The sequence below is a fragment of the Dendrobates tinctorius genome, unplaced genomic scaffold (genome assembly GCF_039654945.1).
Source record: "Dendrobates tinctorius isolate UK_male_01 unplaced genomic scaffold, ASM3965494v1 ptg000020l, whole genome shotgun sequence".
Lineage (NCBI taxonomy): Eukaryota > Metazoa > Chordata > Amphibia > Anura > Dendrobatidae > Dendrobates > Dendrobates tinctorius.
The window spans coordinates 38,538,220-38,550,518 of NW_027361688.1; the positions used below are offsets into that span (position 1 = coordinate 38,538,220).

Below are 12,299 nucleotides of genomic sequence, written 5' to 3' on the forward strand. Positions count from 1 at the left end.
AGCAGTCAGAGAATTAGTAGATTTGCGGCAGAGAAAACACTGATTTTAGCAAGATTACAGCAAGCAGCCCAGCAAGTGACATATCACTGAAATCAGTGTTTCCTCTACACTATTTAAGAGCAGCATGATCTAGGGGCAAGCGCCTTGTGACAGATTTGCCTTTTAAATGAGCTTTTGTAATGTGTGACATCCGCTGATATACAACGATTGGCGGTGTAAGTACTGAGGATGATTATTGCTGATCAGTGCACTTTATTTTCCCATCCTGGCAGCTGGAGGACGATATTGTGGCCAAACCCAACTATCTCAGCACAATGAAGAACTTTGCCCTTCAGCAGCCCTCCGAGGAGTGGATGATTCTTGAATTCTCCCAACTTGGCTTCATCGGTAATCTTCTTCCTTGTAGTTTATTTTTCCAGTTTAGCTTTGTTGACTCTTCTATTTGATACAAACGATTATAAAGTTTGTCCGACTTTCTATAGCATTGTGCAGCCTCCAATATTCCATATCTCAGGCCTCGGTACTTAGCGCCACACTGTACAGAGCCAGCTGCTAAGTGATCCAGCGATTGCTGAGACAAAGAGTGAGAAATTAATTAGTGCGCAGAAGAAATCTATCCCACAACATCAGCTGCATCCACAATGTCTTATCAAGTCTTCAAACATCAAATACGCCAAGATATTGTGGCTTAATGAAGCCAGTGGCCATGAAATCAGACATGATTCAGTCCTAGTTAGTAGATTGTTACATATTTAATAAGCCATTCTATTCATTCCATTCTTTTCTTTGTTTGAAAAGGTTGTCTGGTGGGTAGACCCCACTCCAAAATTGGAATTTCCCACTCAGACTACACCTGGACTCCGGTGGATAGTCACAATGGCAAAAGAATCCGATGCTTCCAGCATAGGGAAACGCAAACATCTGCTTTATTAATGCTTCTTTAAAGGGAATCTGTCATCATGTTTTCACTTCCCCTTCTTGGAGGAGCGTGATGTAGGGGCAGAGATTCCTGATTTCAGCAGTCACTTACTGGGCTATGTGCTGGAGTTCTGATGAAATCACAGTTTTATCTGCTGCAGGTCTAGCAGTTATCAAATGCTGAACCCTGTAAAACCCCTCCCACATCACTGATTGGCAGCTTTCTGTATACTGTACATAGGCAGAAAATTGCCAATCGGTGGCAGAGCTCCGCATTTATTGAACTGCTAGTGATTTTGTCAACTACAGCAAGCTGCCCGGAAAGTGACATAACTGGAATCAGGGTCTCTGTCTCGTCACTATGCTGCTCTCAGATTAGGTGGCAAAAGCCTGACATCAGATTTTCTTTAAAGTGAGTCCTCAGTGTGTCACAACTGACTGCTGAAAAGACTGCTATAATGTTTTGAGCATTACCCATGCTCATACTCCTAGCACACATCATAGGAAGTGATATAAAGTACAAGTGTTAACCGATGGCCATTAATTCACATTTTTATTAACACCCTGATATCATTTAAAACTAAAAACAATTAACAAAAAACTCAGAAAACCTCAGTTCACATTTGAGAATAAAACATTGTCCATCAGATGCGGGTAGAATCCAAAAACACATTCAATAATGCATGAATTCTATCCATTAATTTAAGTTTAGGTTTGGCAAATAAGCATATTATTTACTGCTGTGTCCAATCCTTGGAAACCTAAAGTTATTTAACTTGTAGAGTAGACCACATAATCAAAGCAAAAGGTAAAGGCCACAATGGCTATTTTCTGGTGCCAAAAATGCAATAAATATTAATCATATGTATATCAAAATGGGGTCTATCGATGGGAAATAAGAAAATATCAACTCAAACCATTTTTTTTTTACATTCTACTAAAATAGCAAATAACCATAGTGACCCAGCAAATCCTTTTAACAGGTAATTTTTGTCACATAAAGAATACCTTAAAGACAAAACCGCAGAAAAACAATGGTGGAATTGAGTTTTTGAATTTCTTCACTTGGATTTTTTTTCTATTTTTCAGTATATTTTTTAGGTTAAAATGAATTGTATGATATAACCTGTCCAGCAAAACAACTAACCTTCATATATATGCTATATCAATGGAAAAATAAAAAAAGTGAAAGGGGTTGTCCGGTCTTAAAGTACAAGTCTGCAGTCACTCTATCTACAATGTCACGAGAAACTACAAGGAGACACCAAACAAGATTTCATAAAACATCAATAGACTGTGTGAAAGAGATTGTCAGGACCCCGGTCCAGTGTCCACTGGAACAGGGTCCTGCTAATTCATCTGTCTAAAATTTAGAATACTGCTAGAATTTTGAGGGCAAAAAATATTTTGTTCCTTTTTAAGGTCAAAATTTGCCTGGTCTTCAAGTGGTTAACTAGAGACCAAATTGTATTTAAGTCTTGGTTTAAAACTAAAAGTGCCCATTTACTAGAGCACCTCTACTATTTGCTGCATATTTGGATATCTGCAGAGTCTTTTAGTTCTGGTCTTTTCCCACCCCTCTCCCAATAAAGTCGGCCATAAGATGAAAGCTGCAACAGGTGTTTATTAATGCACACCGCTCTGCTCTACTTTACACAGTAGATCCCCCGCAATGAAATTAGGGCTGTATGTCATTACATGTCTGGTAGAAGAAAGCCTGTGCTGATGTTATGTGTTCTTTTTTTTTTTTTTTTTCCCCTGTATGGTGCCTCCTACTTTTTGATTGGTCAACATCATGTATGGGAAAAAGTACACGCCCCCAGAGAAGAATCTCTCCTAATGAATTCTTGGTATTATCATAAATTCTAACATCAACTTTTTGTAGTATGTTTGCATTGGATTCAAGAAATGAAAAAATAAAAACTCACATTTCTCATGTTAAAACTGGCGACAGATCGTCGTTAAATAGCTTGCCCAAAGTGGTAGCGATGCCTTCTGTACTAAATAGGCTGCTGATCCTTTATATGCTTATGTATGCATTTTATCTTATAAAAAAGCCAAAGACTGTTTAGCTGTGAGGCATGTGTATGGCACAAACCCGTGCCTCTCTGCTCAGTCATGTATTGCCAGTAAATATAACTTTACTCCTCACATTAATGGACCCAGCTAATCTTCAGGAAGGATTTCAGAGCCTTAAAGTATGAAAATGTAAATCTTTGTGATTTTCGGTGGCTCTTCTTCTTCTTGAGAATTTCCGCCCCTCCTTCGTGTAACCAGGAATGCAGCAATATCCCATTGTTGTGGAAAATAACAATCAGCCCTCGGAGCTGAACAACTCAATCACTTTACTGGATAAAACTAGATATAAATGCAAATTGGTGCATCTGAGGCTTCCCTTGCATCGAGCAGGTGGAGTGGTTTCTGCAGGCATTTGCACTGTCTGTAACATTTTAAGAAGAAGGAAAGTAGGAAATGAAATCCTGTAAAATATTAAAAAGTAAAAAAAAAAAGTTTTTATATGTTAGTTGATTTCAAGAAACTTAAGAACCTTAAATCCCCGGTTCCCACAGCTCCATAGTGTAAGCTATGACAAGAAAACAGCTCTGCGGGATAAGCTGGTGTGGGGGATGGGGCTTTAGAAATGTGAAATTAAAAAAACTCTCTAAAGCTATTTCTCACAACTCCGTCATACACAGTAACGCTCAGTTCAGCTGAGCTTTCCTGTTTTCTTGTCTTGCTGTCAGACTCCTCTGGCCGTAGCATATCTCCAGGGTTTCAGAGCTTCTGGGATTAATGCATTTAAAGTCCTCATGTGCTGGTATATGGCACCTGCGGGGACAGCACACATGGTCCATGGTCATCCTGCCAGTTATTTTCAGGGGTGCGCCTTCAAAAGTGATACGCAGAAGTGTGGTGGACCCATCGGTGAGCATCTGGCTTCTGGTCTGGAGCATTCAGCAGATACTCACCGCTATCTCACCGCTCTGTCTCTCAGAATGTGGGACCCCTGGATAGCGGAAGATCATTTACATTTGTGAAAGTGCCAGTTGGTCTTTTTGTTAATACTATAACACATCTTATCTGTATCAACTCCTTGTCCCTTCATTATCATTTTTGAGTGTCTCTTCCTTCCCTTATTACACTTATTTCACCCCCATCACATCAGTGTGTTTCTTTTTTTTTGTCCCCAATATTATATTGTTGTTACATGCCATTGTTTTCGTTTGTGTTTGGAAAAATATAATTTGCATAAAGTGCTTAAATGAGTTATCCAGGACTATTTCTGCTGATTGACAGCTGCCTCCCCACTTAATACCTGCAGGAAGCCGGCTTTCAACCAGCATGAAGTCACCGTCCCGCCCCGTGGACAGAGCAGCCCGGAAGAGGAAGAGTTGATCTGTTGACGTGAAACAGCTGAATAGTGGGCAGGAGCAGTCTGTGATCGCTATGTGCTGGCACCGGGCAGAACAGGCAGATAGTTAGCACTTGCCTATCAGCTCTCAGCCCTATGAGAAAAACAATAGACCTGTACTTTCTTATGGGCCTAAGAACATAAAGGAGGTTGCTAACGACCTGCCTGTTCTCCCTGGCACCACTGATCTCTGAAAGTTCAGAGGCTGCTCCTGCGAATTCCGCTGATGTCGTGTCAACTGACCAGCTCTTCCTCTTCCGGGCTGCTCTGTCCACGTGGCGGAATTCACAGAATCACAGGCAGAGGCAGTCTCTGTGCTCGCAGAGATCATTGTCGGCGTGAACAGGCAGGTAGTTAGCAACTGCCTGCCTATATGTTCTTAGGCCCATGAGAAAGTACAGGACTATTTTTTTTCCTCATAGGGCTAAGAACTGATAGGCAAGTAGTTGCTAACTACCTGCCTGTACAGTCTTAGGCCCATAATAAAAAAATAAAATAGTCCTTGATTAGAATACCAAATTTTATACTTAGTTATAGTGATAGAATGCAATAAAATATTTGAAAGATAAAATAGACACGTTATTTGTCAAAGCTCCTACTTCTTTTAGACCCGTTTCATAGTGCGCTTCAGACAAACTTCAGCAAACCATTGATGATCTACATACAGATTTAAAGGGGTATGCCCATCTCCAAGATTCTATCCCAATATGTAGTAGGTGTAATGATAATAGCAGGTGGTAATAATAATAATATTAGCAAATCCCTCCAATTAGAAATGTAGTATGGTTCTTCTGATTTGCCATGTCACTTTCCCCAAGTGCAGGGCATTGTGGTAGCTTAGGTATCCATGGAACGTAAAGTAAAATGAAGGCGCACACCAACATTGAAACGCGTTGTGGAAATAAAAACCATTCAACTCGTCTTGGTCCTAAGGATTCTTCACTACAGCATTGCAGCCTGATAACGTTTTGTTGTCCAGATTTTTCATCTATCCTAATTATTATAGGTACATGATAATTGGCATAGAAGAGACCTCCAGATGCATGGCAAACAACCACCAATATCAGATCTAAAGTGACACACCTCGCCTCCTAATGGAAAAGTGAGAGGTGCTGGATAATTCCTTTAACATTACTGTATTAATTTGTGCAAATATGACCTGATTTTACTAGATCTCATCTCCTGTCAACATAATTATAGTCCCTTTGCCATGTGACATGAACATTTATACTAATGGGTGTAGCATGTGCCCTCTAGTTACCAAGAGTTTGGATTTTTACTGTGCCTGGCATCTAGCTGAAAAGGACATTCCAGTCGGGGTATCCCTTGATGTTCACACCTGGTTAAGCGTTTTTTCCTTTCATTTGCACCATGTGTTCTTCCTGGAGTAGCATATCTATCGGTTGAAAAGCAATTTAGGCTGCATTTTCTCATATGTTGAATTGAATTTGACATTTCTTTACAAGATAATCTTGTCAGAAAAATGGCACATCAATTTTTGCCATGAATGTCTGGCGCCGATCCGTATAAGGATTACCCCACTATCATTTAAAGGAGCTAATCCTCAGCTTTTTTTTTGTAGAAAATCTGTGGATTTCACTCAGAAAAGCCAAGGAATAGGCCCATTAAATCAGAGTTAGCTTAATCCTCCTGTGGATCTTCTGCCCACCCAAGTTACACATCCATAGCAGAAAGTCCAAATATTCACCTCCAATTTTTTTTCCCCTGGAAATGCGACATGTAAATAAGCGCTAAGCATAAGGCCGCTTTCACACTGAAACTTGTATTCCCATCTTCAAGATCCTATCCCATTATATGGTAGGTGTAGTAGTAATAATAATAATATTAGAAAATACCTCCAATTAGAAATGTATCGTTTTTCTGATTCAGTATGTCTATTTCCTCATGTACAGTCATTGCAGGACCTTAGATATCCATGGTTACAACACTAGCAACTAGCTAACTGTCATGACACTGTTGTTAGGTGTCCCGGGACGAGGGGATCCTTTTTTGTCCCTAACGCTAGGGGCGCCCTAGATCTGCTTGTTCCCTGGATTACGTCTGATGGTGAAGACTGGGTCATGTACCTTGCCTTAGCTCCTGAATTCGCACTCAGTCTGTACCCTTCCCTCACCCAGGTAAGAGGGGAGTAATAGTGTACAGTAATACACCACCCAGACTAACAAGGTAAGACGAACAGGGATAAAGGAAAATACCAATCATACAAATATACACAAACAACTGAGGTATAGACCGGGGAGTGCAGGATGGAGTTAAACCCAAGTAGGAGAAGAAATAGAATTATCACACGCTCAAAACCTGGCATTAGTCACAGATAAATCCACCAAACACCTTCTCCAATAGCAACCACCAACAACATACAGCCATTCAGCATAAGCTACTCTGACAATGAATGTTAGCCAGAACCCAGATTATATACAAGAAGATGGGAGTGGCTAACGGTGAACAGCTGAGAGCCTTAAGGCAGGACAGCTTCCAAGAGCTCTCAACTGAGCATATTAACCCCTGCACTTCTAAAAAAATATTTACACCATTAAATATGAAGGTCAAGTACTTTTAATCAGTGCAGCAGTAGGAGAAATCAGATGCTGTGGTCTTCTGGCTCCTCTCTGTCATGGTAAGCCCATGACAGTCACTATATTAGTGGTCATAACCATGGCTGCGTAAGGTCCTGCTATGCCTCCACATGAGGAAAGCGACATAGCGAATCATAAAAACTATAATAATAATCTTTATTTATATAGCGCCAACATATTCCGCAGCGCTTTACAATACAACAGTTCATATATAAGTCATAAGTAACAACATTCAAAGTAATACAGTAATTAAAGTAAAATAATGATGACCCTGCCCGTAAGAGCTTACAATCTACAATGAGGTGGAAGAGACACAAAATACAGGGGCTTATTTACAATGATGGTCCAGCCATCTTGATGGAATGGAGATGGATAAAGGCTGCATGAGGTAGTCACCAGACAGTTTTTGTGATGCTGTTGGATGTGGTGGAGTTTGATGGAGGGTTATTCTCAGATAGACGGTAAATGGGCTACACACACGCACACATAAAAGGACTTTGATTAGCTAACATGATAGGCCGCTCTGAACAGATGTGTTTTGAGGGAGCGCCTAAAGCTGTGTAAGTTGTGGATAGTCCTAATTTCTTGGGGTAGAGCATTCCAGAGGATTTCCGCAACGCGGAAGAAGTCTTGGAGCCGGGAGTGGGAGGTATGGATTAGTGCAGAAGTTAGTTGAAAGTAGTTTGCAGAGCGTAACGTGCAGGTAGGCCGATAAACAGAAATGCGGGAGGAGATGTAGGGGGGTGCCGCACTGTGGAGAGCTTTGTGGGCGAGGACAAGCCGTTTGAATTGGATTCTATAATAAATGGGCATCCAGTGCGATGACTGGTGAAGAGCGGACGTGTCGGAGTACCGAATAGCCAGATAGACGACCCTAGCTGCTGCATTAAGGATGGACTGGTGAGTGGGAGGCCAATTAATAGAGCATTACAGTTGTCCAGGCGAGAGTGGATCAGGGCAACAATGAGGGTTTCTGTTGTTTCCATGGTGAGAAAGGGGCAGATAATATAGATATGTTTTAGGTGTAAGCGGCAAGAGCGGGTAAGAAATTGTATATGGGAGGTGAAGGAAAGATTGGTGATAAAACATAACACCCAGACAGCCTGCTGTTTAGGCGTTATTATGGTGCCACCCACGGAGAAGGAGATGTCAGATTTAGGGGAGGTTAGTAGATGGCAGGAGCAGAAGTAGTTCAGTTTTGGACAAGTTGAGTTTCAGATAGAGAGCGAAAATGATGTTGGAAACTGCGGACAGACGGTCACTGGTGTTTTCTAGTACAGTGGGGGTAAGGTCAGGGGATGACGTGTATATTTGTGTGTAATCAGTATAAAGATGGTACTGAAAGCCAAATCTGCTGATGGTCTGTGCAATTGGGACTGTGTAGACAGAGTAGAGAAGGGGGCCAAGGACTGAGCCCTGAGGGACCCAAACAGTGAGAGGAAGAGAAAATGAAGTGGAGCCAGCAAACGATACACTGAAAGAGCGGTCAGAAAGATAGGAAGAGAACCAGGAGAGAGCAATGTCCTTATTGCCTATTGACTGGAGCCTAGAGCGTAGGAGACGGTGGTCAACAGTGTCAAAAGCTGCAGAAAGGTCAAGAAAAATGAGAAGAGAGTGGTTACCATTACTTTTTGCTGTCAGAAGGTCGTTAGTCACTTTGATGAGTGCAGTTTGTCGAATGTAGGGGGTGGAAGCCAGATTGTGATGGATCTAGGAGAGAGTGAGTAGAGAGGAAATGGGTAAGACATGAATAGACCAGGCGCTCCAAGAGTTTAAAAATGAAGGGGAGGTTGGAGACTGGTCTGTAGTTATTTGTGCAGGATGGATCGAATGAGGTTTTTTTTTTTTAATAATGGAGTAATGCTAGTGTTTGAAGGAGGAGGGGAAAATGCCAGAGGAGAGGGAGAGATTAAAAATTGTAGTTACGTTTGTAGTGACGACTGGAGGAGATGTGAGGGAATGGGGTCGGTAGTGCATGTAGTCAGGTGAGAAGAAGAGAGGAGCCTGGAGACTTCTTCTGTGATGGGATCAAATGTGGAGAGTGAGCCAGAGGAGGGGAGGGATGGGAGTCACAGCACTTGGTGGCTGAGATCGGATTTCCAGACAGATATTCTCTGTTTTCCCTATAAAGTGGGAGGCCAAGTCATCAGCACAAATGTCTGTGATAGGGGCCTGTGCTTTTGGACTGAGAAGGGAGTGCAAGGTGTCAAAGTTTTTTTGGGTTGTTAGATGAGGAGATCAGGGTGGTGTAGTAGGTCTGTTTGGCGAAGTGAAAGGCAGAGTTATAGGTCCTTAACATACGATAAATTTGTAGTGGATGAAGTCTTTTGGTGTGCGAATTTTACTCCATAAGCGTTCAGCACTCCTAGAGCATCGCTGGAGAAATTGAGTTTGCGATGTGAGCCAGGGCTGTTTTACTCTGTGTTTTGGAGGTTTTGAGGTGAAGGGCGCTACTTGGTCAAGGGTGCTTCTGAGTGTCATTGTAGTGGTGTACAGCCAGATCAGAACAGGAAAAAGAGGAGATTGGGGACAGTGATGAGCGTCAGGTGTCTGTGAGTGAATGAGGGTTAACGGCTTTTAAAAGTCTGCAGGTGTGGTAGGTAGGAGTGTGCTGCGGTGGGCGAGGATTTGTAAGCGTGAAAGAGAGGATATTGTGGTCAGAGAGGGGAAGAGGTGAGTTATCAAGGTAGGAGATTGAACAGAGTCGAACAAAGACCAGATCACGGGTGTTACCATCTTTGTGTGTCTGAGTTTGAGAGCTGTGAGAGGCCTAGAGAAGTGGTTAGTGATAGAAGCTGGGATGCAGATGGAGAAGTGGAGCTGTTTATTGGGATGTTGAAGTCTCCCAGGATAAGGGTTGGTAACTCTGAGGACATGAAGTGCAGCAGCCAGACCGAGAAATGGTCAAGGAAGTGGGTGGGTGAGCCTGGGGGCCGGTATATGACCGATACTCTGAGGGAGTATACTATATTTCTAATTAGAGGTATTTTCTAATATTATTATTGTTACACCTATTGCATATTGGGATAGGATTTTAGAAGCGGGAATACCCCTTTAAGTCTAATTGCCCGCAGGTCATTGAGCGTGCATTCAATGAGCCTCAAATATGGCGTATTTGGACCTTTGAAAAGGCAAAATTGTGAAATGAATGATTTTATAGATGAGAGTAAAACTATCTGATACCTCTTAAAAATTATTTAAACCATGTAAACACAGCCTAGATTATTTTCTATGAGGGCTTAATTAGGCAAAACTTTTAATAAATGGTAGTAGAATTGGAAGATCTTCATGATGTGAGTTATAAAATAATAATGCTTACCTAGCAAATTACTTTTTCATTGATCCAAAAATTTATAATAAAAAAAAAACAGCACTTTGATGTCAAATGCTTTGTAGTTTTTCTCGGAGCAGGCTAAAATGTAGTAGGCTACACCTACAGAAAGCGCTGATTGACGAGACCCGTTTTCCAGTTTGAGATTATGAAGAATGGATGTTGCATGAAGTTCAGTAGCTCAGAATTTCTTATATAATTCTTTCTAAAAGCGCCATACCCAAGGAGGACAGGACTCCTTACTTATGGTACTTTCTTACAGTCTGTTCTGTGAAAAAATCCATACTTTAAGAAAGGGTTCTCCAGAAGGTACCAGCAGTAAATAAGCTCCATTATCTGTCAAAGGAACAAGAAGAGACCTTTGATCCGTTCCTTCAAAAGTTAATGGCTCAGGAAAGGTTGTCAGACTTGGTTAAGTTGTTGACAATTTTCAGTGAGAATTTTTCACCACTTGGCCCTGAACACAGAAAAAGCAGAATTTCAAGTAAGAGCCAGCGGGTCATAGAGTAGTAAGTTTAATTTGTCGTTGGTGCCTTTATCTTTCTGTTTGACATTATATTGGTCAAATATGATAACGGCATAGAAGATCTTAAAAGGCAGGATGATGTATCCTAAACACAGGCATGGACTGGCCCACAGGAGAACAGGAGAATCCTCCGGTGGGCCCCTGTGCAGGAGAGTGCCACCAACCTCTTATATGAGCAGTACTTGGCACAATACACTTCAATCACTATGTACAGACAAAGGCGGCATCTTTATCAGTCTATACAGTTCATTGTAATGTAATGTCACATTTGTATGTAGCTGAAAAGTGGGACCCGATGTTGGTTACTGGTGGGCCCTTGGTACCCCAGTCCGAAACTTCCTACAAATGATCACATGGGTCTCCCAAATGTTCAGTTTTCCATATTCTGAAGATTTAGTTTGATGCTGGTTTGCAATATACATCCTGTATGCCTGTGTCCTGTATATATTGACACAAAGGATCAGCTCTATTGAAGGAAATATTACGGAGATGTTGTCTTGTAGGAGAGAATATGGTATAGTTTTACCCAGAGTCACGTGATTATGGTACATGGAGGGCTGTAGCTGCAGATTACAGTATTGTGCACCGCCGTAAAGACTGTAGGCTTATTGAGACCTTTTGGAAATTGAGGTCTGATGACATTCTTGAAACCAGGCAGGAATAAGAGCAATGTAAAGTGTTTGTCTTTTTTAAGATTTTTATGTAATAGTACTTGTTGTAGCAAGACAGTCTTGTATCTATTTTACTTTTCATCATTTGTAAGGTTATTGATGAGCCTATAAGAAGCGGATATTTCCAAAATATTGTCCCTTTTCACTATTTTGTTACAACATACAGTGTTCTGTGATTAGGGAGTGGCCATTTTGTTACTTTCTCTTTTCAATGGACACATGTGGAATCACTGCGCATACAAAAGGGGGCAGCACTTTGGGCGGAGCTGCATCCAAAGCACTGCCAATACGCCATGTGGAAGCATTATTGTTCGTTCTGAATCTTCTCGTGTCGATGTGGCCGGACCAACATACCTTGACACAGTTGTTAGTCAGGTACTGGGACAGAGGTCCATAAGCCAACTATAGTAGCTCTTGCCCACCGCCCCACATAGCACTCACGCATGGTGCAGATGATAATGGGACCTCTATAATAAGGACAAGTATGTATAACCCTGCCATGACACCTTTCCCCCCTCCACCCTCTATTTCTTTTCTCGGAGCAGTAGGTTCCAGAGAGTGCACAGCTTCGGAGAAAACAAGGAAGTGCAAAGGGCAACTTTCTCTGCTATCCAGGGTGTTTGCAGCTTTTTGGGAGAGGTCCTGTATGTGGTGTCTTGAATGTTTAATTTCGTGACCTGGGTATGCTCAGTATGCACATATACACCCTGTATATCAAACTTGAGTGTAACCTTGCATTACTCACACAATAGATCACGTTTCACGTTCTTCTCATTCACTGCTTTCACAGCCCAAGCTAGTCGGGGTCACCTGCGGGCCTCACCTGCTGGTCAATCAGTGGTAT

At 41.7% G+C, this 12,299-nt stretch overlaps 1 protein-coding gene across 1 annotated transcript in view; it reads left to right on the forward strand.

Moving 5' to 3' along the window:
* MGAT4B (alpha-1,3-mannosyl-glycoprotein 4-beta-N-acetylglucosaminyltransferase B) overlaps positions 1 to 12,299 on the forward strand; it is a 385,842-nt gene that overhangs the window by 221,310 nt on the left and 152,233 nt on the right. Inside the window, exon 8 of the mRNA XM_073568013.1 lies at positions 273 to 387. Coding sequence (XP_073424114.1) covers positions 273 to 387 — 115 coding nt within the window. The remainder of the gene's footprint in view (positions 1 to 272; positions 388 to 12,299) is intronic.